The sequence below is a fragment of the Artibeus jamaicensis genome, unplaced genomic scaffold (genome assembly GCF_021234435.1).
Source record: "Artibeus jamaicensis isolate MK-2021 breed Jamaican fruit bat unplaced genomic scaffold, CSHL_Jam_final contig_233, whole genome shotgun sequence".
Taxonomy (NCBI): domain Eukaryota; kingdom Metazoa; phylum Chordata; class Mammalia; order Chiroptera; family Phyllostomidae; genus Artibeus; species Artibeus jamaicensis.
The window spans coordinates 2,390,954-2,415,050 of NW_026521486.1; the positions used below are offsets into that span (position 1 = coordinate 2,390,954).

The 24,097-nt window shown below is 60.9% G+C and overlaps 1 protein-coding gene across 2 annotated transcripts in view; it reads right to left on the reverse strand.

Moving 5' to 3' along the window:
- The window catches only part of FBLN1 (fibulin 1), a 64,849-nt gene extending 41,087 nt beyond the window's left edge, over positions 1–23,762 (reverse strand). For both annotated transcript variants that reach the window (XM_037160202.2, XM_053661725.1), the window contains exons 1-8: positions 23,556–23,762; positions 12,656–12,761; positions 9,872–10,004; positions 7,905–8,076; positions 4,036–4,098; positions 2,573–2,674; positions 1,889–2,026; positions 653–790 (exon numbers count right to left, since the gene is read on the reverse strand). In XM_037160202.2, the coding sequence (XP_037016097.2) occupies positions 653–790; positions 1,889–2,026; positions 2,573–2,674; positions 4,036–4,098; positions 7,905–8,076; positions 9,872–10,004; positions 12,656–12,761; positions 23,556–23,637 (934 nt within the window). In that variant the 5' untranslated portion in view covers positions 23,638–23,762. The remainder of the gene's footprint in view (positions 1–652; positions 791–1,888; positions 2,027–2,572; positions 2,675–4,035; positions 4,099–7,904; positions 8,077–9,871; positions 10,005–12,655; positions 12,762–23,555) is intronic.
- Positions 23,763–24,097: the final 335 nt, after the last annotated feature.

Consider the following 24,097-nt stretch of genomic DNA (forward strand, 5'->3'; position numbering starts at 1 on the left):
TGCACCAATGAGTGGCATTAAGGACGTCGACATCATGCGACTGCTACCCCCACTATCCATGGAACTTTTCGTTTTGTCCCCTGAGACTCTGTGCCCTTGAACCCTGACACCCCTTCCCCATTAACCACCATCTGTGCGGTGTCAGTGCATTGGACTACTAATAGAATACTGTTAAAAACGAGTCTATATAGCCGACACTACACGGGCACCTTGTGTGGGCCTGGCCTAGGGCCAGACGTCATGATGCTTCTACAGGGAAGGAAAGTGAGGTTCAGAGGAAGTAAGTCATCTTAGGTCCCTTGGTTCGAAACCAGGTGTCTGACTCGAAAACTCAAGTTCCTGGGTCTAAACCAGGGCTCGCTAAACTCAAATATAGCCCTGGGGCCTAGGCCAGCCTGCTGATGGTTTTGTCAATAAAGTTTTATTGGGACACAGCCCCGCCCATTTGTCGACATATCTATGGATGCTTTACAACCGACACAGCAGAGCTCAGCAGCTTGAGTGGTGCCCTCCGGCCTACGGGGCCTAACGTGTGTGCCGGCCCTTCATAGAAAAAGCTGGCCGACCTCTGTCCCAGACACCACGAGTCCCCCTCTATTAGAGGGGTCGTTCGCCCCGCCTAGCGGACCCGTCGCTGGCGGCAGAGTCTTACCAATACAGTGGCCTAGAGCATCCTGTATAAAGCCGCTCTTGCACTGTAGCTTGGGTCGGCAGCGGAAGGATCCCAGAGTATTCTGACAGATAAAATCGGGGAGGCAGTTATGAATACCACTCTCACACTCGTCAATATCTGGTGCATCATAAAGAAAGGAAATTGTTAGCGAGAGTCCTGCCAGAAGCATCTCACAACACTTTAAAATCACAACACAGTTGCTCTTTTTTTAAATGCCTATTGCTCAGACTATAACCCAAAACATTCCCACAGAGAGGCCACATTCAAAAAGGGCCCGAATTGGCCAAGACTTAAAACACTGACTTTTCCCCCAAGGCTCCGAGGAGGCAAACTTTCTGTTACATAATAAATAACCCAGGCATTTTCCTGGCAACATCTGTGGTGCTCCCCACCCCCCACTTCAGACCATGTGCGCGTTTTGTTTAGATCTTCCAGCATTGATCTTCGTGGCAATAAACACTGTCTCTATAAACGCATTCATTCTGAAGTTGTCACAATGTTGCAAATAGGGACAATGGTGATTGTCACGATCTCAGATCTGAGCGCTGGCTGCCCTCCCTTGAAGTTCACAGCTGTCAGATTTCAAACGTGGAGACTCAGTTGGCAGGGCCCCTGTGTCCTCAGGGTCCCAGCCACCCAGCGCGTCCATCCGCAGGGCGGAACCACCCAGGGAGTCCTCGGGGGTGGGGCGCGCTGAGCTGGTCCAAAGCCCCAGGCCTCAGGAGGGCGTGCCTGGCTTTGGAGCTGCCCTCGTAATTCAGCCATAATTCAACGTCTTTACAAAAGTGGTCTGCCCTCTGAAGGGCTGGGAACGTTTGGCACGAATCTGTGTCTTACGGGCTCCCCATCAAAGCCTTATCTGCCAAATAACATCTATGGCTCATCAGGGGCCGGCCGGCAGCCAGAAATATCATTTTTTTATGCAGGGGAAGGGCGCTCTGGACTTCAAGGAAGCCTGAAATCGGACAGAAGGCAGCTGTCGTGCAAAATATATATATTCTGTAACAAGCACATGTGAGCACCTGAAACTCATTCCGGGTCTTCTTTTTAAGTGACCACCCTCTGAGCCTTTTCACAAATGCAAACTTGGCCAGGGCATCAACTCAGCGTTCGGGTCAAGAATGAGCCCACAGGGGAGCCAGCCCCGCGGAGCACAGCTCTGGGAGCCTGCAGCCGCCCTGCCCACCCCACAGCCGGGCTGGGGCCCTGCTGTACCTTTGCAGTCATTATGCTCCGTGAGCTCATAGCCAGTGCCGCAGCTGCTGTCTCTCTGGCAGCGGAAAGAGCCCACGGTATTGATGCAGGATTCTCCAAAGCGGCAGGTGTGACTGCCCGTGATGCATTCGTTGACATCTAGGAGAGACAGACCGACACAGGGGTCACCGCAGGAGCCCCGCTCTAGGCGAAGGTTCCTGGCACCCACCCATCAAGGCCCCACACACTGCCCGCTGTGCACTGGACTGGAGTCCTGGGCTTTCCTCCCCTGGTAAGTTTCAGTTCAATGGCTCCTGGCCAAGAGCCAGGCCAGACTGGAGTCCTATGACCCTTAAGAACCCTGTAAGGGGCGATCACTTCCTCCATCTCCCCATCTCATGACGAGGGGCCGAGGGGGGCTGCAAGGCGTGCCCAGGGTCACTCAGCAGATCCCAGATTCACAGCCGAGTCGGAGCCCACACCCAGCCCTCACTCCCAGCATGGTGTTCACACTCTCCTGCGTGGGGGCAGGCCGTTACGGACTCCAGGGGCTGCTGGAGAGCGGGTCCTGGCTCTCTCACCCAGGAACAGGGGGGCCCTGAGTTGTGCAAAGTGAAACCTGCCCAGATGTCTCAGGTAGAGGCCGAGGCTCCCAGGGGCAGCGACCTGCTGTCAAGCTGGCCCCAGGAACACGGGGATGTTTACCTTCACAGGAGAAGCCGTCAGGCATCAGCTGGTAGCCCACAAAGCACGAGCAGATGACCTCCTTGCCCGTGTCTCGGCATTGCTGCTTGCAGGGCCCGCCGCCTGCAAACAGAGCGAGCGTGAGCCGGAGGCCAGACTTGGCGCTCTTCCAGGTCTCCTTGGGCCAGGCCTGAGAAAAGGGCCTCGGGAGGATGGACACAGACAGGCAGGCTCTGCAGGCTGGAGCCCACTGCAGCCCTCCCACGGGAGCCCCCTGGGGCCTGGCTCTGGGCACCCCAGGGCTGCTGCTCCAGGTCCCAGCCCTGGTCTGCAAATCGGGCACATGCAGGGTGGGCTCTGCAGCTGCAGCGGAGCTGGAAGGGGCGACACAGACAAGCATGTGACGCTGCCACCAGGCACACGAACTGAGGGACCGGACCACCCAGGGCAGCGGGGCCCTGAAGAGGCCTCCTCTGGTCCCCTCATGTCCCTCAGGCCGCCCTCGGCCCCAATCCCACTCCCACGAGGGGCCCCACTGCCACGACCTCGCTCTGGCCGCCGGCTCACCAGGCTCACCCTGCTCCTGGAGCAGCCCCACTGCCCCCCAGCCACGCTGCCCACAGGGCAGCCTGAGTGGAGGTCAAAAAGTGTGTCTCATCGGGACCAACCCCCGCCCAGGTAAAGATCTTGCTAGGAACAGCCTGACCGCAGCCCAGGGCCTGTGGGGCCCTGCCCGGTTCCCCAGCCTCTTCCTCTACCCCTCGCTCTCCAGTCTCGCTGCCCACAGCCCCCCCTCGCAGCCTTACTTTCCAGCACCCCCCCCAGAAGACCCTCCCATTCCCGCCCAGCCTACAGCGGATTAGGAGGCTTTCTGGGCTCTCTGGCCTGCCCCCAACCCCCCGCCTGTGCTGAGTGTCACTGCGCACCCACCACACGCCCCAGTTTCGGTGACTGAACTGGCTCTCCAGTCCGTGCCCAACCACAGGGCAAGCTGCTGAAGGGACTGTGTGTGTAGCGGACCTGCCAGTCTGCACGGGCCGGCGTGCTCCAGGAAGGGGACACACACTTCCGTCATAGGAAAAAAGAAACCTGCAAGGCCCTGCCGACTCCACATTGGCCAAGGTCTCCAGATCGAACCTCCCCGGTGGCCCAGCGGGACGCCAGAACACAGTGTCAAATAACACGCCTCGGGGGAAGCTGTGCTGTCCCTTCACAGAGCCTGGGAGCGGGGTGGTGCTCAGGTGGGCACTGTGGGGCAGGGCTTCCTTCTCTAAGCCCACCTTCTCCTGCCCGCCAGGCCCCCTCGAGGAGGAGAGGGAAGGGAAGGAGCCTAGGAGTGCAGAGAGGACAGACGGAGTGACTTGCAGCAGACGCCCAGCCAGGGGGCAATTCCCAGGTGCCCCTGAGCACCACCTGAGGCCGAGCCCCTGGAGATGAGCCCTGACCCCAACTCCCGCAGGGCCCGGCAAGGAGCCGCGTCTCACCTCGGCAGCGGTCGTTCAGGTACGGATCCTCCTGCTCATCCTCCGCCATCTCAGGCATCTTAGCTGAGGGGCAAGACAGGCAAAGACATGTTTATCCACACGCCGTGAGCCCATGCCTCTGGGAGACACCGGCAGTTTGTCTTCTCAGAAGTATCAGGCAGTAACGCCCATTTGTCTACCTCCTAACAGCTCGGTATTCACTTTATCTTTTTGAAAAAGAAGACGACCCTCATAAATACTGTCACGTCTCTAAAAGATCTGTTACAACACAGCAGCAGCACCAGCCCAAGGGCCTGGAATTATCCGCTGAACGCTGAGTGCTGTTACGGTGTCCAAATTACTTGAACGTTTCAGCCCAGGCAGGCACGGCCCTGCTGTAAATCAAGTCACACCCTCCAAACCCACAGCCATGCACCTGGTGAACTTCACAGTTGTGGGTTGAATTTCGTCCCCCTGCCTGCAGATGCCGAACCCCCAGCCCCCAGCACCTGCGAATGGGCCTCACTGAGGAAGGGTCTTTGCTGATGAGCAAGTGAGGCTGAAGGCAGTAGGGTGGCCCCGCACCCAAGGGCAGTGTCCTCACAAAAAGCGGGAACTGGGACATGGTGACAGACACACAGGCTGTGAGCTGACGTGTCCGTTGGTTAAGCCCCCCCGGTCTGCAGGACATTATTACAGCAGCCCTGGGACATGAAGGCACTTGTTTCATAGTTTGCCTGCAAAGCTCAACGTCGTGTCCGGCACTGACAGTCGCTCACTCGATTCATTCAACAAAGGCGTGTGAGCATCTGCTCCAAGCAAGGGCTGGCGCTCGGCCAGACCAGGCCCCTGCTCTCGGCAGAAAATTCGGGGGCCGTGGGCTGCAGACCTGGTGTGTGCTGGGGCCCTCACTTCATAGGGTGGAATCCCACTAGCAGCCCTAGCGTAAGAGGCACGAGCGAGGTCTTCTCACTGCGGTGGACGTAGCCCAGGGTGCGGAGAATGTCCGCAGCTACTTTCCAGTCCGATGGTGAGGGCCCTTCACCAGACAAATGGCCGTGAGCGCAAGCCCGTGACAACCAGCAGCAACGACAGCCACGCTGGGGGCCGAGCTCAGAGCCAAAGAGACAGAAAAAGACTGCGAGGAAATGTGGCCTGGGAGAAACAGCCCCTCTCCGCACGCCGGTTTCCTGCCCTCCCCCCGTCCCGGGACCCTGACTGCCCACAGCGAGCGCGGGACACAGGCGCCTGGAGCGACGGCCGTCCTTGCGGAGAAGCAATTCAATTCGTAACTCCGCTGTCCGGTGCAGCACAATGTGGACACATTCTAACTACGCACCAGCATTCTTTCTCGGAGGCTATAACAATACAGGAAGGGTCTCTAAATAATGCTTTTCACCTGGGAAGGAGCTAAGCCAGAATCGTTTAGGGTGTAACTATCTCTTCTGGCTTAAGGGGCATCTTTACTCGGGGAATCGATTTGGGGGCATTTCATTCAGTTGGTGCCTTCAACCCCAGCAAAGAGCAAGTTCCCCGCTCCCCCCTCCACGTGCCCAGCACAGCCAGGACATCCAGACTCCGTCCTCCAAAGGGTTCTTTGGACAAGGCCGGGAGGGTCTGTGAGGAACTGTCCATTGGCTGGGTGATGAGGTCGTGGAGATTTCCGGGGTGCTCTGTGGGAGCCAGAGAGCCCGCTTCCTCTGCCAGAACACAAACCTCGGACCTGCGCTTCCCCAGCCTGGGCCTCCCATCTGTAGAATGGAAATAACCAGAATGCGGCCCAGCATGGTTCTCCCAAAACTCCTTGTGGTACAAGAACTGGGTTCTCTCCCTGGTCTTAGATGAACGTACTCTGATAGCATAGAATACAAACAAATGACTAGAAAAACTAAGTTGAGAAAACAGACGTAGGTGCCCTGATTTTTAAGTTTAGATCGAACAGTCGTAACTGACTATCAAACGCTTAGACAATTTCCGCACCCAGCAGGCCCACAATCCACATTAGTGGAGGGAGGAAGGGAGGAAGGGAGGAAGGGAGGCGCAGCTGTAACTGGGGGAGTGGGGGGCGGGGGCAGGGGGGCGGGCAGCCCTCACAGAGACCCCGAGGAAAGTCTGGGGCAAGGACCGGAGCCAACAGAGGCAGGGGGAGATATGAGACAGCTGGAGCCGCAGAGAAGCCCAGGCCAGAGATCATTACCGAAACACGACATAAATCAACACAAGTCCTCCCCGGAGACACGGAGGAATGCTGTGCCGGGGTAAGGGCTGGGGTTTGTTTAAAGTAAAAATGTCATCTCTGACTTCAAAAGTCCAGGAGGGAGTGAGAATGTGGCTCCAATCCCTCTTTACGACGGAGATATCAGAAATCCGCCCCAGGCGTCTGCGGGGGCCCTCGAAAGGAGACATTAAAAATGAAGAATGAGAGACTGCTCCATTTGATCCGAAGCGCTAAAGCCACTGGGGTCAAAAGGCCACAGCGAAGGGTGACCCGACTCAGAGACCAGGGGCCTGCGAGCCCTTCCTCCCTCGGTCCTCCTACCCCTGCTCCGGGCAGGGGGCCGGGAGGGGGGGGGTGGTGCAGAGCTCAGAGTGAGCAGGAAAGGGGCCCGGAGGCACACGGACGCCTGGAGTTTTCGGGGTTATTTCCGTTCCCAGGAAACCACTGTGTAAGGGGAAGAAATCATTAGATGGCCATGAAGTCTCCTGAATCATGGAACTGCGCCACACCCGCCGGCTCCGGGACTCATCTGGCTCCGGGCAAACACACATGGCAGACAGAACTGGCGGGCACACAGCAGGGAGCTCTCTCGAAGCTGCTCTTGGGGTCACTCGCCCCTTTGCTGAGCAAGCCTCTGTTACTTGAGAGAGCAGAGCCCGCTGTTAGCACGTGGTACCCCCGGCCTCTTGTCTATGCATCGTCGGCCCCAGATGGAGGCGGTACCGACCCAGAGACGGAAAGTGGGCACGCTCCCCCCTTCCTGTGTCAGCCGTGTGACCTTGAGTGTCAGGTCCTCACCCGTGAAACAAGAGCAAAGCCAGCCACCCACACCGCCAGGGCTGTTGGAGGGACAGGAAAGAATGGTGGCAGCAAACGTCAATGGAGCGAGGCACTGCGCCACTTTATACGGAGCCTCCCCCTGAATCCTCCCCAGGACCTGTAATTATGCCCATTTCACAGATGAGGTGACTGAGGGCTGGAGAATCAGTCTGGCTGTGTTAGCACAGGGACATGAACCTGATTCGTCAGAGCCCAGGGCCCAGGTCCTCTGTCTTGCTTCAGGACAGTGGGTCTCAGGTGAGGTGACAATCAGAGCCCCCCGCCAGGTCTCTGGGGCGCCCGGCGGGAGCCTGCAAACCTGCTCTCCCTGCTGGAAAGCAAACCCCAACCCTGTACCCCCCCAGCCTGGGTCTCCCGATCTGCAGACGGAATAACCAGCCCATGCCCCCGCTCGTTTCTTCCCAAACTACAGTACATATGTGTGCTGACCCTGCTTGTGACGGTTAATTTATGTGTCAACACGGTGGGGCCATGATTCCCAGATGTTTGATCAAACACTAGTCTGCATAGTGCGGGGCTGGCATTTTTAGATGAGATTAACATTCAAATAAGCAAACTTTCAGGAAAGCAGAATGTCCTGCACAGCACGGTGGGCCTGGTAAGGGGTGAAGATAGAGACCAACCGCCCCCAGCCACGAGGGAATTCTGCTGGCAAACAGCCTTCCAACTCGAGCTGCCACGCGGGCTCTCTCCTGGGCCTCTGCCTTGCTGGCCCGGCCTGTACTTAGCCTGCCAGCGCCCACGGTTGCGTCAGGCAATTCCTTAACGCACAGCTCTCTCCGGACAGCCCTGACCGACACACTACCCGAGAGGAAGGGAGGAGGGGGATTACCTGTCTCCTGGTGGTCCCCATTGTCCGCGGGGGCGAAGTCCGTGGTCTCCTGGCCCTTGACGCAGCAGGCCCGGAAGACCAGCCCGCACTGGTAGCCGACCATGAGGTTGTACTCGCAGCTCTGGCCCTTGGCCTGGGCCTCCCTCCCCAGCAGGCAGCAGTGGCAACATCTCTGCGAACGGGGTGGGGGGGACCCCAGATGGAGGAGTCAGACCTCAGGCCTCTCCAACGTCCCCATGTCCACTCTCCCCAGACAGCAAAGGCCCGGGCCTGACTTAGCTACCTCTTCTAAATGGGGACTGCAAATAGTGAAGCAAGCCGAGCCCGAAAACACGCTTCCGGGAAGGGGCGGCTGTGCGAGGGACCCTGTCAGGTCACACGGGAGCTCTGTGGGCGCCAGCCCTCCTTTGTGGCCTGAGATTTCTCTGCTGTGCCCAGGAGACGGACACGCACCTGGCTCTGCTCCCAATCAGGGTGGTTCGGGATCGAACTGTGCACTGGGAACCCCAGCGTACCCAAAGTCACACCTGAACCCTGGGGACAGCACGCACCCTGACACGTGAAAAGCCCTTTTGGCCCTGGTCACCAGAGAGGAGCTCAGACTTTCCAGAAGGCCCACGGCGGGAGCCGGGCCGACGGGCAGGCCTTCCCCGGCTCCTCATACAACTCAGCTGCCAGCGGGGGCTGCCCCGGCCGCCTCCCCACCTTGTGCGGCGTGACTCATGCCTCCTGGCAACACAAATCACTCATCTGCCAGAGCGACCTGTTCGCACCCCCGCTAGAATGTTCCAGGCTTTTCCTGTACCCGCCTTTCTCTCCAGTCTGGGGACGCGGGCAGAGCTGCCCGCCAGGCAGACGGTGCTGGCAGGGCCCCAGCCCTGCCCGGGGAGGCGGTCATGGAGCGTCCAAGGGGCTGGCTTTGACCAGACCACCCCACCCAGCTCCCTCTCGCCAGAAATCCCCCATAAAAGTGCTAAAAGGCTGAGGGTAGGCAGCACCCCTCAGTCCTCCCCCTGGAAATCTCCCCACCCCAATCTGTGTGGAGACAGAATCCCCCGAGAGGAACCCAGGCAGCCCTCCTCAGAATCCAGACTTCACTCCGAATCTGGCTCCTTGAAATGACTCCATTGCCTGGCTAGCCAGGGACAGGAAATCTTTTTTCCAGGGAATTCGCTTTTGCCCCAGGCACCTCCAACAGAAACCCAGCTGACCAGGGCAACTCTCCAAGTCGAGCGCCACAGGTCAGCTATGTCCCGCCCTCTGTGGGGAGGGGGGAGGTGGGGACACAGCCCGGACACCTCCCTGGTGGATTTGCGGTTTTAGACCTGGACATGCCGTCCAGAGCTCTGAGCAGCCACTCGGAGACTCCGCCTCCTGTGGCGGGGAGGCGGGTGGCCCGACCCGGACCTGAGTCCCAGCATGATTTACAGCATGATTTACGGCCTCGCTCCCAGCTCACGTTCCAGAGGGCAGGACCCACTCTGGGCCTCACCAGCCCCGCCCACCCCCACGGTGGTCCTGAGAGGCCACTGTGGAATGTGCGTCTCTCTGAACCTTGGCGTTCTCCTCCAGGGTGGTCACGGAGGCTGGGTTACTGGAGGCCTCCGTGGGGGGCTGTTCTGAGCCCTGCACTCTGACTGGCCTGGGTGCAGAGAACCTCGAGGGCGTCCTGAGCGGGGCTGGGCTGCCGGCCTCGAACCAAGAGGGTTTCGAAAGCCCCACACTGCAGTGACCCCTGCTCTGACCTCTGCGCTCTTGCCCGAAGCCAGGAGCGGGAAGCCCTCAGGGCAGGCCTGCACCTCCCTATCGCCATCTCCCCAGGGTTCGAACTGGCCCGGGGTGCTGCTCAGGGTTGACTGCTTACACTGGGGGGGGCAAGGAGACCTGAGGGGTCACTCTCCTCCCTCCTGGGCCAGGCACCCCTGCCGCTCAAACACACAGGTGGCCAGCCAGCAGGACGGGCTCACCTTCACGAACACGGCCTCGAGGCTGGCGTTGCCGGGCAGGGTGCTGCAGCTGTCCTGCTCGTTGGCCAGGTTGATGCCGTTGGCGCAGTGCAGCTCCTCCAGCTGGCTGTGGCAGCACTGCTCCTGGATCATCCTGCGGGGGCCGAGGCGGGGCTGGGCCGGGGCCGAGGCTCTGCGGGGCGGCCCGCCCAGCCCACCGCTCCCACCCCAGACACGGACCGGCGCCTGGCACACAGTCGTGCCTGGTAAACATCAGAAATACTAAACAGGGGGCCAGGGGGGTCTGCAGCGGAGTTGGGGAGTCCCAATGCACCTCTCTGAGCCCCGAGCCTGCCCCATAAAATGTTGCCCCTTCATCCCCATTTTCTGGACTCAGAGGAAACAGCTCCAGAAAGAAGGTGGAGTAGCTTGCCCCCAGGAGCCCAGTAAGGGTCGGGGCCCTGACGGCAGGCGGGAGAGCAGGAGGTATGCGTAAGTCACCTGTGTGGCTCCTACCGGACCCTATGTGACCCTGGCTTCCACCAAAGCCACCGAGGGCAGGAGGGGCTGCCCAAGCTGAGCCGTCCAGGGAGGGTAGGGCCCACCCAGTCTCCCTGCACTGCCAGCCAGGCCACCTCTACCCCAGGGCAGCAGCCCCCAGCCGGCCCTTCCCCCGCCTCCACTGGGCGGGGCTCTGCAGCCCCACTTCCCACGTGTTTCCTGGATTGCCCTGGAGCTCTGGGCCAGTTCTGTCCACTCGCTCAAGCTTCGGGCGGACTTGCAAAGAACAGGCATTTCACTAAATCGTCAGGAAGAGCAACCAGATGATACGCATCCGTGCATCCACTTATTCAGAAATACTGGCTGCACAGAAAACAAGGCCGGGGTGTGGAGAACCCGGAACGCCGGGTCCTGCTGGTGGGAACGCAGAACGGCGCGGCTGCTGCGGACAGCAGTGGGGGGGGGGGGGGCTCGTCAAAAAATTAAAGACAGAACTGCCCACGGCCCAGCGATTCCACTTCTGGGTCTGGGCCCCAAACAACTGAGAACAGTGACACAAACAGGTCCGTGTGCACCAGGTCAGAGCAGCTCACAGCAAAATGGGGTCCACACAGTGGAACGTTCCTGGGCCTTCAAAAGGCAGGAAGTTCCGACCCTGGCTGCAGCACGGATGAGACCTGAGGACGAGCACGGGGCTTGGCAAGAGAAGCCAGGGACAGAAGGACCGATGACATGGGGGACCCGGAGGGGTCACAGTCACAGAGACAGAAGGCAGGATGGCGGCCGCCAGGGGCTGGGGAGGGAACAGGAGGCCCTGCTTCACGGGGACAGCTTCCACTTGGGAAGATGAGGAAGCTCTGGAGATGGATGGTACTGGACATAATGGGAGACAGGACGCAATGGGAAGTACTGGACTGCACACTCATACACAGTTAAGGTGATAGCATTCGTTCTGTGCATTTTACTACAATTAAAACAAAATTTGGCCGTGGCCCTACTGTGTGCCAGACCTAGGCAGAGGCTTCAGGGACGGGGGGCAGGAATGGCCTGGGGGGAAGAACAGCCTCCCAGCCCCCCAGGGGCCTGCGGGCAGCAGTTACGAAGCTCTGCCTGGTGGGGCCAGTGCTGGCAGGAGCCCAGGGTTGGGCTTCGTGGCGCCTGCTTCCCTCACCCCTGACCATTATCACAGCCCTGGGAGGAGGGTCCCACAGACCCCCTTTTAAACCTGGGGAAGCTGAGGCTGGGAGCTGGCTCAGGTCCCAGAGCGAGAAACCCAGCCGGGGCGGGTGGGGGCCGGGCTGCCTCTGCCGGCAGGGTCGGTCACCAGACCGCTGGGTGGCGCTCCCACTCCTCGGACGCTCCCTACCTCCCGACCCTGTGGCCTCACAGTCAATTCAAATAACCCTCTCGGCTCGTTTTCCCTTCCTGTTTGGTCTATGAGGCTTTGACTTTTGAAGAACTTCAGAAATCAAGATTTACGTCCTCTGCCACGGTAACAGGCAGCAAATGACACTCCAGACGGAGGCCAGCGAGACTTCCCCGCACATCCGCTCCCGGGGGCACCCCCTCGCCCTGCCTCAGTACCACCTAAACTGTATTTGGGGCAGAGAAAGGGACAATGTCAGCTGAGGGGACACTGCGTACCCTCGCCCTCCTGACACCTGCTCCCCGGGGCCTGGGTCACACCCTGATGCCAGCCCCTGCCGCTGTGCTCACAGGAAAGCTCAGTCTCCCTGTCTGTGTAATGGGTGAACAGCAGCATCCGACGAGATAAGTGCTCAGTGCGAAGCAGGGGCTTCCGACGGGCTCGCTGTGACTTTCACTATTTTGTGGTGACAACCGACATTTCCTATCTGCATCCTTCATTCTAAGCTCACATTTTCCCCAAGCTGTGAGAGAGCCAGAGGCTCCACTCTGGGAGAGGAGAATGATAGTTGATGGAGACATTGGCTACTGCATCAGGCGGGCCCATCTGGGGCACTCTGCTCTGGTTTGGGGGTCTGGCAGTGGTGTCATGTGATCTCATCGCCACCCCCACCACCTGACCCCCTTTTTGTTAGGAGGGAAGTGACTTGGCCACAGTGTTGAGCTGTGCCAGAGGGGGCTGCACGCCCCGACCTTCCAGTGAAGGGGACGACACCCCCAATCACAGGACAGTCTGGGGACCATGGGGCTGAAAGAGGCCGGGCTCCCTGTCCACCATGCCCCGCACAGCCGGGGACGGGGCCGGCACACAGTGTCCCTTCCTCCCCCACTTCCCTCTAAAGGGACGCACCCCATCCTGCGCGGCCGCGGCAGACGCACCTGCACTGCTTGGACTCCGAGGCGTAGGGCAGCGAGCAGTCCCGGTGCTGCGTGGCCATCTGGTGCCCATCTGCACAGCAGGCCTCCATGGGGACGTCCGCACCCACTGCGTGGGGAGGAGAACGAGGTGACGGTGATGAGCAATGCCCCACTCACCCCTTGGACGCACCCTGTCCCTCCGCTGGCCCCAGACCCCTCCCCCCACACCAGCGGGAGGCCCCCTGCTGTGGTGCTCGCAGGTCCGAGAGGCCATGGCTGTGTCAGAGTTGGTTCGCGCCACTAACGACAAATAGTGAGAAATAGGGGAGGCAGGGAGATGCCCGGCCTGGTTGGGGCCAAAGGTGGGACTTGGAGAATGGCTTCTCTTGAGGGGCGACCTGCCTGGCGAGTACGGGGCACACACCAGGGAGGGGGTGCATGCAGCACGCTCCAGGGGCATGAATGGAAACGGGTCCTGGGATGCACAGCCTGGGTGTGGGGAGGAAAGAGCCAGCACCTCCAGACCGCCTCAGGGACCCTCGTCCTGCCCTCCCTCCATCTGCACAGCCGCCTGTCACGGGGGTGCCAGTCCGCATCAAACAGGCTACAAGACCAAGGCCAGTGGTGGTCTCTGCCCTTGACTTGCCACAGACGGCGTCTTGCTCACAGAAAGGAAAGACAAAAGGCTCCCGTGGGTCCCCAGGCTGGCCCGCCCGTGCCCTCACGGCTGGACCAGGGCTCTCCAATCCCCAGCCCGGCCCTTGGCCCCGCTCCAGACTGCGGCCCAATGGGCCCCTGGCTCAGGGGAAGGAGAGGACCCCACCGTGGCCCCCCGAAGAAACAGCCGGGGAGCAAGCTGCCCTCAGTAAAAGGGGCTCCCACGGCTGGAGCATGAGCTCCACAGCTTCTGTGGTGGGGCTGGGGGTCACCTTGCAGCTGGAACTTCAAACCTGGGCCTTGAGAAACACTGTTTTCTCACTGGTGGCTGTCAGCGCCCCCTGGTGTGAATCCCCCCAGGCCAGGTGTGTCTGCGCCCCCCCCCCCCCCCGCCAGCCACGGGTGCTTTGTTGGAGCTCATTTCTCTCCCGAGATGGGGCCCTCGGGTGGCCCCCCAATGAGGCTCCCTCTTAGGCTGGGGTGCAGGGTCCCCCAAGCTCCAAGGCCTCCCTCGGCCTCTGAGAAATGCAAGCAGCGGAGACCCGGACGCAGCGGCAGCTCAGCAGGGCGAGAACTTGGAGCCCGGAGCTCTGGACACGCATGGAAGCGACTTTGCCCGGGAATCTGGAACGCTTTGAACTGGAGCCTCCGCGGGACAATGACATGCCTAGAATGTCCCAGGAATGCAGGTGGCCACAAAGCTGGAACCCGAGCAAAGCAGACCTGTCCGGGGAGCCGAGCCTGGGTGGGCTCAGAGGCCCATCCGCCTGGGGCGTGAGGTGCCCCCTCTGCCAGGGGAGGTCCCCACACAGCCCCGTGAGAGGCCCCTGAGAGCCCACCCGGGCCCATAGCCAGGCCGGGTGTAGCGAAGGGGAGGTGTGGGGGCGACGTGGGCGGGGCCCCACGGCCGCACTGTAAGAAACGGCCTGACCGATGATGGGCTTGCAAGGAAGGCCCCTCTCATCTACCACCTCTCAGCAGCCCCCTCAATTCACTGTCAGGCCACCGTGCCAGGCACATGGCGTCACATGGCCAAGCAGAAGTGGCATCACTCCAACCCCTTTCCTGTCTCCCAGGACCTACATCGTCTCAGGTGCTTCACTATCGGGAACAAACAGCTCTAACTGGACGTCTATACTCGTAAAGATCTATCCCTAAAGTCACAATTATCTCCCAGGCCAGAGCCACCGCAAGTGAGGGGCAGGGTCACAGGGGAACCTCCTCAACCACCGATTCGCACAGCAATTGCTGTCCCCAGAGGCATCCCTGCTCCGCATCCCCCCGACACTGCAGCTGGAGGGGTGACAGGGGCTTGTGGGGAGCCAGGACCCGCAGCCAGAGGGCCCGGGGCTGACTGGCTGGAGCTCGCCGGCTCCTGGTCAAGGCCAAGGCAGCCACCTGGGACCAGCTGAGAGCTGCAGCTTGCAGTCAGTAAGTGGGGCCTGTGTTTTCCCACGCTCGTCCGCCGTGCCTGGGGACAGGGCAGTGCAGCGCTGAGGAAGGTTCCCCGTCAGGCAGGCCTGGGTTGTTTGAACCCCTGACCCCACTGGGCAGCTCACTGCCCAGGCAGGTTCCTGGGGGTGCCTCCCCTCCAGCTCTGTTCCTCCCCTCTCTCCATTCACCGCTGTCTTCCAAGCTGCACACCTGAAGTGACCCGCCACCAAACTGTCAGGTAAGTGGCTGTCAGTATGAAACCTGGACTTCAAATGTCACTAGGAACAGCAGAAGCTGAAGGCAGTTAAGTCACTGAACATAAACGTTAAAGTGTCCCCATCCCAGGGAGGACCCTGCCACGCCCACCAAAACCGGCACCTGGCCAGCTCTGCACAACCACAGGGGTCACTCAAGCCCCAGGCCCTCTCCTGCCTGGGCTCTGGCCCCTCTAGACTCCGTCCAGCCCTGTCACCTCCAGACATTACCCAGCTCTGTTGGGTGTCCCAACCCGGAGTCTCCCCACCATCACCGCCACGGCTGTGGCACTTCGCCAGCCGCCCGGGGGCTCCCTGTGTGCCACAGATCCCGGCACTCGCAGGAGCCCAGGGAGGCCTGGCCATGCTCCCCACCTCGCAGACTTGGAACTCTAGCCCAGAGAGACCACATGAACAGCCAAGGGCCACACAGCCAGAGGGGCCAGTGAGAGCAAAGCCAGGCCTCAGGCTTGGTTCTGGGAGCTCTCCTCTGCCTTCCCAAGTCAAAAACTCCTTCCAGGCAGGAATGGCCTCTTTCTCCTCTGCACCTGCCTGCACCCAGAACAAACAACAAGGCTCCACAGGGCAGATTGGCCAAAGGCCCTCCACCAGGGGCCTGGTCCCAACACCATCCTTGAAATGCAGAGGCTGCTGCCAAAGGGCCTCCCCGTCAGTCAGGGGGTGGGGGGTGGAGGGTGGGGGGAGGTGGAATGACCCTGAGGGACAGCGCTTGGCTGGAGCCTCAGCAAGAGGCAGGGCTGGTGAGAATTTCAGCGACAACCAGGACACGCTGGGGGCGTGGGCCCGGGACCCCAGACCTGTCACTTTCTTGGCCCCGGTCCACCCACTGGAGGAAAGCTGAGCTGCAGGGACAGGAGGGGCCTGGTGCCCAGAGGGGACAACCGGCAGAGCTCTCTGGTGCCACCCAGGAGGCAGCCGAGGTGCCGTGGGCAGCAGATCAGCCTTTCAAAGACGGGCGTGTCCCCTCCAAGGAAAGATCTGCTAGTGACTTGTCTCCCCAAACAGGTGGAGCCGTGCCCCTCTGTGGGACAGTCTCCTTCGAGACACACCCCAATCTGAAAGGGGCACCGGAAGTGGCTTTCAATGTCCTCTCGGCCCCTCTGTGAAGAGCACTCTCTACTCAGGTGATGAAAATCATCTCAGGTCAGAAGGGTGGTGCCATGGGCCAGGGAGAGCGTCGGCCAGGGATCCCAGCCAGCGTCGGCCAGGGAGCCCGGGGCCAGGGCTGCCCCGTCCCTGGGGTTCCGTGTCCGAGCGGCTCTGGGCAACCCGGGCAAATGGGGCCAACTCTGGACCCCTGGGGATGATGCCAGCACCCTCGGATTCAAGTGGACCCATGCTGGCCGCCACCCACACCCTCTGGGGGCTCCCTGGTCACTCCATGCCCATCAAGGGGCAGTAGGTCTCTGAAGAAAGAAGTGGGACCTCGGGCTGGTCTGGCATCTTCTCTCTCAGATCACTTCCCTGTCTTCTGAGAAGCTCCAGAGCCCTGTTCACCTCTGGTTCTGTAATTGGACTGTGTGAATTATTAGGTCTACAAAGCGTAATGCCAAATACAGACCGAAAAGCAACTCTTCTGTAAAATCTCGTTGGCTGTGACCCTCACATTGCACAGGAAGGCAACACTGTGGGTGACAGCTTCCCCGAGACCCAGCTCCCCCGCTCCCAACCCTGGGCCTCCTTTCCCTGTCCCGGGGGGAGCAGGGCCGGGGAGACCAGTGCGGTAATCGGGCAAAGAGCTGCTGTCAGAACCTGACCACAGAAGGAAAACAGAATCTTCAAAACAAAACAGAGACATGGGTTATGGCGCCCACAAGGAGAGAACACTCTGTTCTGTCGGGGTCACGAGCTCCCCCAGGCAGCCGCAGAATCAGATGGCAGGCCCCCCACCCTGTCCTCCGTCTTCTGGAGACTCTCCTGCCCGAAGTCGTCGGGGGTCCAGCTCAGGCCTCCGCCCCCGCCCCGGCTCTCTGCGCCGTCCCTACTCGTCTGTATGTTCAAAACGCCCCTCTTGGACCCTTCCCATGCCAGGCCGTGAGCTTGGGCGAGGGGTGCAGGGCTCAAAGAGCAGGACCTTGTCCTCAAGGACACGGGCTAGGGAGGCGCCGGGCAGGTGTCACTGGGTTGTGTCCCTGTGGCTCTGCAGGTCTCGCACGAGGACAGACCCATCTCCCAGGTCACCGACCACCCGGGAAGAGGCAGGGTGTACATGAGCACCACAGGGGCCGGCACCCCCGTGAGCCACAGAGAGATAGAGGGTCTCAAACAGAAAACCAGCTAGAGGGAGGCAGCAAAAGAGAAGCAGAGAAAGCCCATCTCTTAGAAGGGAAGGAGAAGCACTGTCTACACCGCTGCCTCTGGGCAGCGCTGGCCCAGGCAGCGCCCACCTGTGACCAGGGCCAGTGGACGTGTGGGCCGTCCTCACTGCCCCGACACCTGTGCAGCATCCCACCCGCAGGGCCCGTCTTCTCGGGTTTTCCTCTCACCCCTCTGGCCGTGTGCCTACGCCTGCCATGTGCCCTCCACGCCTGGCTTTTGGAAGCTGGAATGCCAGGGGGTAGGTGGTCCCGGCTCCGCTCCTCTCCTCCTCTCCTCGGGATAGCTCAGTCAAACCCACCCCAGTTCAAAGGTCACCTTCTCCAGGAAGTCCTCCCTAACCACACCCCCCACGTACACACAAGAACCTGGGTGGTCGCGTTCCCTTTCACTCTGGTCTCTACAGCCCGCACTCCCCAGCACACAGCACAGGTAACCGGCCGTGTGAGCACTTGGTGCCAGCGGGCCAGGACAGGCTCTGTCCCCTTCTGCACCTGGCCCCACGCCTGCCCCGAGCGGGCACCCCACGCATGTCTGCGAAGGAGTAAGTGGACAGACGGCCTCACGTGTCCCTAGCAATTTCATGAAGTGGGGGCCGGCAGAGGTTAAGAGACCTGCCCAAGGCCCCGGAGCAAACACAGAGGTGGCACTGGAACCTGCGTGCCCACCCCGCATGCGCACCCCCTGCAAAATGCCAGCTTCCCCCGAAGCAGGACTTAGACACACCAATGCTTTCTATCAAAAGGCCACATGAGGTGTCCTTCTGAAGAATGTGATAAGAGAGCCAGGCTGCCCGGGTGGGGATCCTGGCCCTGCCTCCCAGCCGCTGTGTGCCCGCAGCTGCACTGCCTGGCCTCTCTGTGCCTGGCATCCTCACGGGCACATGGGGGTGAGGACCACCTCCGTGGGCCCCATTCCCACATTCCTGTCTGCAGCCTGCCCTCAGCCCAGCCCAGGTTCTGCCTGGGTGTCCGGTGACAAGACGCTTACAGTGGCCACGAGCAACTCTAATTCCCCCCACCCTGTCCAGCTTGCCTCCCCCCGCGCCCCCTCTCAGTGACTAGCGTACACTATCTACCTATCTTGGCTCATGCCAAAATAGCGGGGTTGGTGCGAATGACTCCTCCTCCCACCCCCACGTCCAAGCCCCCGGCAAGGCCTGTCCACTCTCCCTCCCAAACGCCCAGGTCTGTGCCTGCTCCCCAGACCCCTGGCTCCCACCCAGTCCGGGCGCCGTAAGCCCTGGACCCTGCGGGAGCCTCTCTCTGGCTTGGTCTGCCTCCACTTTGGTCCCCTAGAGCCCACCCACCACAGGCAGTCCAGAGTGACTTCTAGACACCAAGTCAAAGAACGTCACCCTGCTGCCTAAGTTCTCCAGTGTGTTCAGGAGGCAACCCGGTCTGCACCCGACTGCGTGGGCCCCTCCCACCTCGACCACCCGCTCAGGTACCGTCCCCTCCCCACAGCACACGCCGACCTTCACCTTCCAAATTCTGACAGATAAATCATCTCTTCCCAAATTCTCCTCGGGCACCCGTCCAAAACCCAGGCCCTGTGCGAGCCCAAGGCTGGTGCTTTGCCACTAACCAGGACTGGATCCCTAGAGGGCGGGCCCAGCCCCTGTCTAGGTGGTGTCCCCCGGGAGTGTCCTGGAGCAGGGACAGCAGGCTTCACAAGTCCTCCCCTGGGGGAAAACGAGGCTCTGGGCCCCTTCATCCTCCACAAGGAGTAACGGCACCTGAGCCCTTGGGTCCCCCAGGAAGCGGCCCAACCCCTGGCACGGGCCACATCAGCACAGCCCACTGGCAGAGTCACTTGGCCAGGCTGGGGCAGAGTCCCAACAGGACAGGAACACAACCAAACACGTTCCAAGGCCAATCTCCTCCAAGGCCTGCCTGGCCCTGCGGTATCCGGGACCCAGGATGGCCAAGAGCACTCTCCGTTACAGAGGCGCCAGGGCAGGGGCGACCCTGTCCACTGACTGGACAGGCCCAGGCCTCTCCCCGCCCAGCCCTTCCCAAGTGCACAAGGCGGGGGAGTGGGGGGGCTGTGCCCCGCCCAGATGGCAGCATGGAAGGCCTGACTCAGGCCACACCCAAGAGAGAGTCAGGGCCAGCCAGACCCTGGGCTGGACACTCCGGCAAGCAGCCAAAGACAGCCTCGCCCACCAAGCTCAACCAAGACAGGTGCCGTCACCCGAGGGGTCACCTCCTGTGGAGCCCCTTAAGGGCCCGGGCTGTGGTTCCCACTTCTGGGGCCACCCCTGCGCATGGAAACGCCTCTTCTCCCGAAGGACGCCTCTCCCCTGCACAGCCCTCGTTTGTGGGATAAAGTGTTGTCCCATGTCCTGGTCCCCTACTTACTGTCCACGTGTCCCAGGCAAGCTCCTTACCTGCTCTGGGCCTCGGGTGACACACCTATAAAGCGGAAATGACGATAGTTCCTACTTCACAGCGCTGGTGAGCGGATGAAGCTAGCGACCAAGTTCACAGCGTTTCAGTTACAAGAATTTCCTAGAGCAGAGTGTGTTTTCCTTCCACATTCAAGGCAATGGAAGCAGAGAGATGCGGGCATCGGGCAGGCTCTCTCGAGTCACTTTGAGGACTGGGACAGTCTCCTGGTCCCCTGTGAGTGGAGGACCCTCCTGGTAACCTGCAGGCAGCTGGGGCCACAGGTACCTGGCTCCCTGCCGACCCGCCTCCACGGAGGCCCAGCTGGGGCACGACGAGGCAGGCCAGTGGAAAGAGTGTTGGCCAGAGGAGCCCAGCCCTGGTCCCCACGCCTGCTGTGGCCAGTGACTCGGGACACAGGGCTCAGCCTCCAGGCCACACACGCCCCCTTCTCTAAACACCCCCTCCAGGTCTCTGATCCCAAGAAAACTGACGTAATGGATGACTGCCCCCCGCCCCATTTTGTTATGTGGCCACATTTGCCATCATTACAAGGAACCACACTTTTATTAATGAACTCGTTATAATATCCTGTTTTGCCAAAGGAAAATCTTTTATTGTCTGAAACGTGCTGGCAAAATCACTGTGCACCTATTAAAACTGCTTCCCTAAAACTCTCTCTACACGGGAGCACAGAGCCCCTTCCTCCCAGACCCCACCTGGAAAGGAGGGAGCCCCCCTCAAGTCGGGGACGGGGCAGAGCTCCCGTTAGCTTCCTGGAAGTCCCACTCTCTCTCTTGACTCTGGGCCTTTGCCCGAGCCGTCCCCTCCGTGTGGGACGGCCTCCTCCCGACTCTACCCACAGGCCTAGCCAACGCCTCCCGCTCCTCACACCCCAGTTGGCATGCTGCTTCCTCCAGGAAGTCTTCTCTGACTCTGGGCCAGTTGGAGTTGCTTTGTAATTGCTCACTTTTTCTGGATCTCCCAGGGGATGAGCCCCACAGGCTGAAGGGCCAGGCCTGTCCTCTTCCCTGCTGTACCCCAAGATCTAGAATGGTGTCCAGCACAGAGCTGGTCCGCAGCAGGTATTGGTGACCGAATGCCTGAAGAGGCGGGCTACGGCCACTTTCCCTGACCTTTACCAACATGGCTTTGTCCCCTGGCAGCTGCCAGTTCGGTGGTCCTGTCGGGCTGTTTCCCTCTCTGGCTACGGAGATTCAGTATTAGAACTTTCAGAGCCATTTTGGGGAAAGGATGCTGTCCTCTCCCAGGGAAGGGACAGCACAAACAACAGAGTGCTAATGCGGCCACCGAGGAGCACTGCCCTCGCTCTCCCTCCCTCCACCCTCTAGACAACCCGAATCCGCTCCCTTTCTCTCCAAGTTGGCCGTGGGGAAACCACCCAGCCACCCGTGGCTGTTTCTGGGTGGTGGCCAGGGACTTGTTCTCAGCCCCCCCCCAAATGCTGTGGCGCCTGCTAGGACCTGGAGACAAGTGATCCATGCCCCCCCATAACCCCAGTCCAGGAGGGGCGTTGCCCCACATCAGGGGTCCTCAGGCCGTGCCAGGAGGGGGCACGACTCAGAGTTGCTGCCCCGTCAGGGCCCCCAAGTCTCATGCCCACGCATTTGGTGCTGCAGAGGCCCCCCCACAGCCTGTGGGCCCAGCCACCTCCTGGGAAACTTCCAGGACAGCAGGAGCCGACCACATGCTTGCAAGCCAAGCCCTCTCTCCTTTGTTCTCCCTCCCAGTGCATTTCTCCATCATCAGTTGGAGCCAAAGGCCAAGACAGTCTTGGAGAAAACACTACCTCCTCCTCTCTGCAGCCCCTCCCACCCCGACTGACCCGTGGGTAGGGCTCAGCTCTGACCTTGGGCATGACATTTCCGTGACCAGGTCACCAAATGAGTTTCAGCAGATTAGCTAAAGGGCTCGCCACTTGACACCCTTTTCCTTGATTGCTTTTACACTGCTTTCTGGAGGGTGGGGGCAGGGTCACCTGCCCTCCAGGGCTTCAGAGGACCTTACAGCTGCCGAGCCTGCAGCCCCAGAAAGGAAGGAGGTGCCCGGAAGTCCTGGAGTCCCTGCCCCGGAACCAGACCAAACCCTGTGAACTCAAAAGAGGGGCCGACCGCAAGGAAGCAAAGGCCATAGAATAATCCAGGTATTCTCATCCAAGTGTGCAATGAAGGGGTCTCTTTGGTACACTTCAAGTTAGGGCCTTCTCTACGAAGAAGACAGTTGTCAGCCCGCATGCTCCCAGGCTGCTCCACCTGACAGGGCGTCCCCTCCGAGCTGGACACCGCCACACTACAGGGGAGCCTTCCCACACAGCAGGCAGAAAAGAACAGCAATGGAGGGGCCGGGCCCAGGCCCAGGAGAGGTCACCTCAGCCTTCTCTCTGGGCCCTGTGGCCTCATTTGTAAGAGAGGGTGGGTCTCGGGGGGGCCCCTTCCATTTCCAACAGGGAGTCTAGTCCCAGCACCAGCTCCTCCAGGAAGCCCCCCAGGGAGCCTTGAGGGGTCAGGAGGGCTGCTTCTGTCAGTGCTGAGCCCTGCCCTCCCTGTACCATCTCCCCCAGGAAATGTCCCCCAGGGTATGCTCAGGATGAAGCTGGTGCCCAGAACAGCCAGAGCCCTGCAGAGTCTGGGGCAACAAGCAGGCCCCGTCCCCAGGCCAGCACAGCTGGGACAAGTGACCTTACGACCGAGGGCAACGGCAGTCACCTGACAGTTAAACTCGACTAACTCCAAGATAAAGAATCTGGGATTCCAAGGGTAATCAAGTGACCCTTTGACCAAGGAGGAGGGTGGTCACCAGGCAGTTGAAAAAATCTCAGTGAAGCCAGAGACAAAGAGCCAGGAATTCTGAGGGTGCCGGGGCGGGGCGGGGGGCGGAGGGGGGCCCGACTTCTGGGCCTGGCTCAGGGAGGAACAGCCTACAGCAAGCAGGCCTGGCTAAGAACTGCTAAGCAAGAGGCCTCTGCAGCGAGGTCAGAGGTCATGGCTCTGATAAGAAGGGCCTTGTGGTTACACCTCCCAACCCCCCCCACCCAATGAAAGGAGAAAGAAGGGAGAGTCAGGTGCTCCATCAGCACTGGGGCGGAGCCTCTGGGCCTCGGGTTTGCCGGTAGAGACTGCTCTCCTCTCCTTTCCTCAGGTGGGTTTGGAAGTGGCCAGTCCCCAACCCAGGCTGAGCATGGAGCCTGGCAGAATCTCGGGGTCTGTGTGCCGGTAGGGCAGGCAGGGGTTCCCTGCACTGAGCTGCACCTCGGGCTGCTCCCTTCCTTGTTGACTTCTTCAGGTCCACCCCCTGCCCCACTGACAGGTTTGTCTGCTGGACAAATTACTGTTCCCCACCTCCTAGTCTCAGTTTTCCCACCAGCAAACTGGGTACAAGAGCCTTTACCTAGGTTGGAGGTGGGCTCAGTGAGTACAGATGTGCCACCTGGCAGGGCCACTCCTGGCGCGGAGAGCCTGGCACCAGGCTGGCGCTTCCTCTCCCCGACCCTGCACTTTAGCCCGTGAGGAGGGTGGGCACTGGGGTGGGTTCATGGATGTGAGTTGGACTTTTTTTTGTTTTTTTTTGGGGGGGTCAGTCTTTGAAATAAGTACCACAAACCAGTGAGGTGAGTAGAACCGGAAGAACCGGAAGAAGGACTGGTGTGTGGGGGAGGGAACGTTGCCCGGGGCTCAGCTGCTGCCAGGCCCAGCGCGGACAGTGCTCCGAGTTGCCCCCAGCTCCAGAACTTCCCAGGAGCGCGGGGCCGGGTGGTCGGGGGGGACACTACGTGGGGCCGGTGGAGTCAGGGTGCCCCCTCCCTCCCAACCCGACCCGCCGCCCCTCTACCTGGGGCCGCCAGCAGCGAGAGGCCAGCGAGCAGCAGCAGCAGCGGGGCCGGGGGCGAGGGCGAGGGCGCGGCGCGCTCCATGGGGCGGGCGGTAGGCGGCCGGCAGCGGAGCGGACACAGGCGCGGAGCGAGGGGCACCTCTGGCTGGCTCTAGGTGTGGGGACAGCGCGGGATTCACGCTCAGTCAACGCTGGGCCCAGCGGCGCCGTTCAATTATCCCGCCCCGGAGGAGGGCGTGGGGAGGGCGCGGCGGAGGCGGGGCCGCGGGCGCCAGGTCCGCCTTCCCTCCCAGGATGGCCCCTTGGACGCCTGGGGTCCCTCCTCCAGGCAATATGCCCCAAGGGGCGCACAGGCCCACAGCTGGGGGTAGGAGCGAGGACCCCGAACTTTTGGCCCCTGGTGGGGCCAAAGAGGAGGGCGCATTCGGGAGGGAGGTACCGCCTCCCCCCACCCCCCAACCCCCTGCTCTTTGCACCAGGGAAACCTGATCCCCTCCTCACCGCCGGCCCTCAGGGCAGGCTGGGTCTTGAAGGTTAGCTCC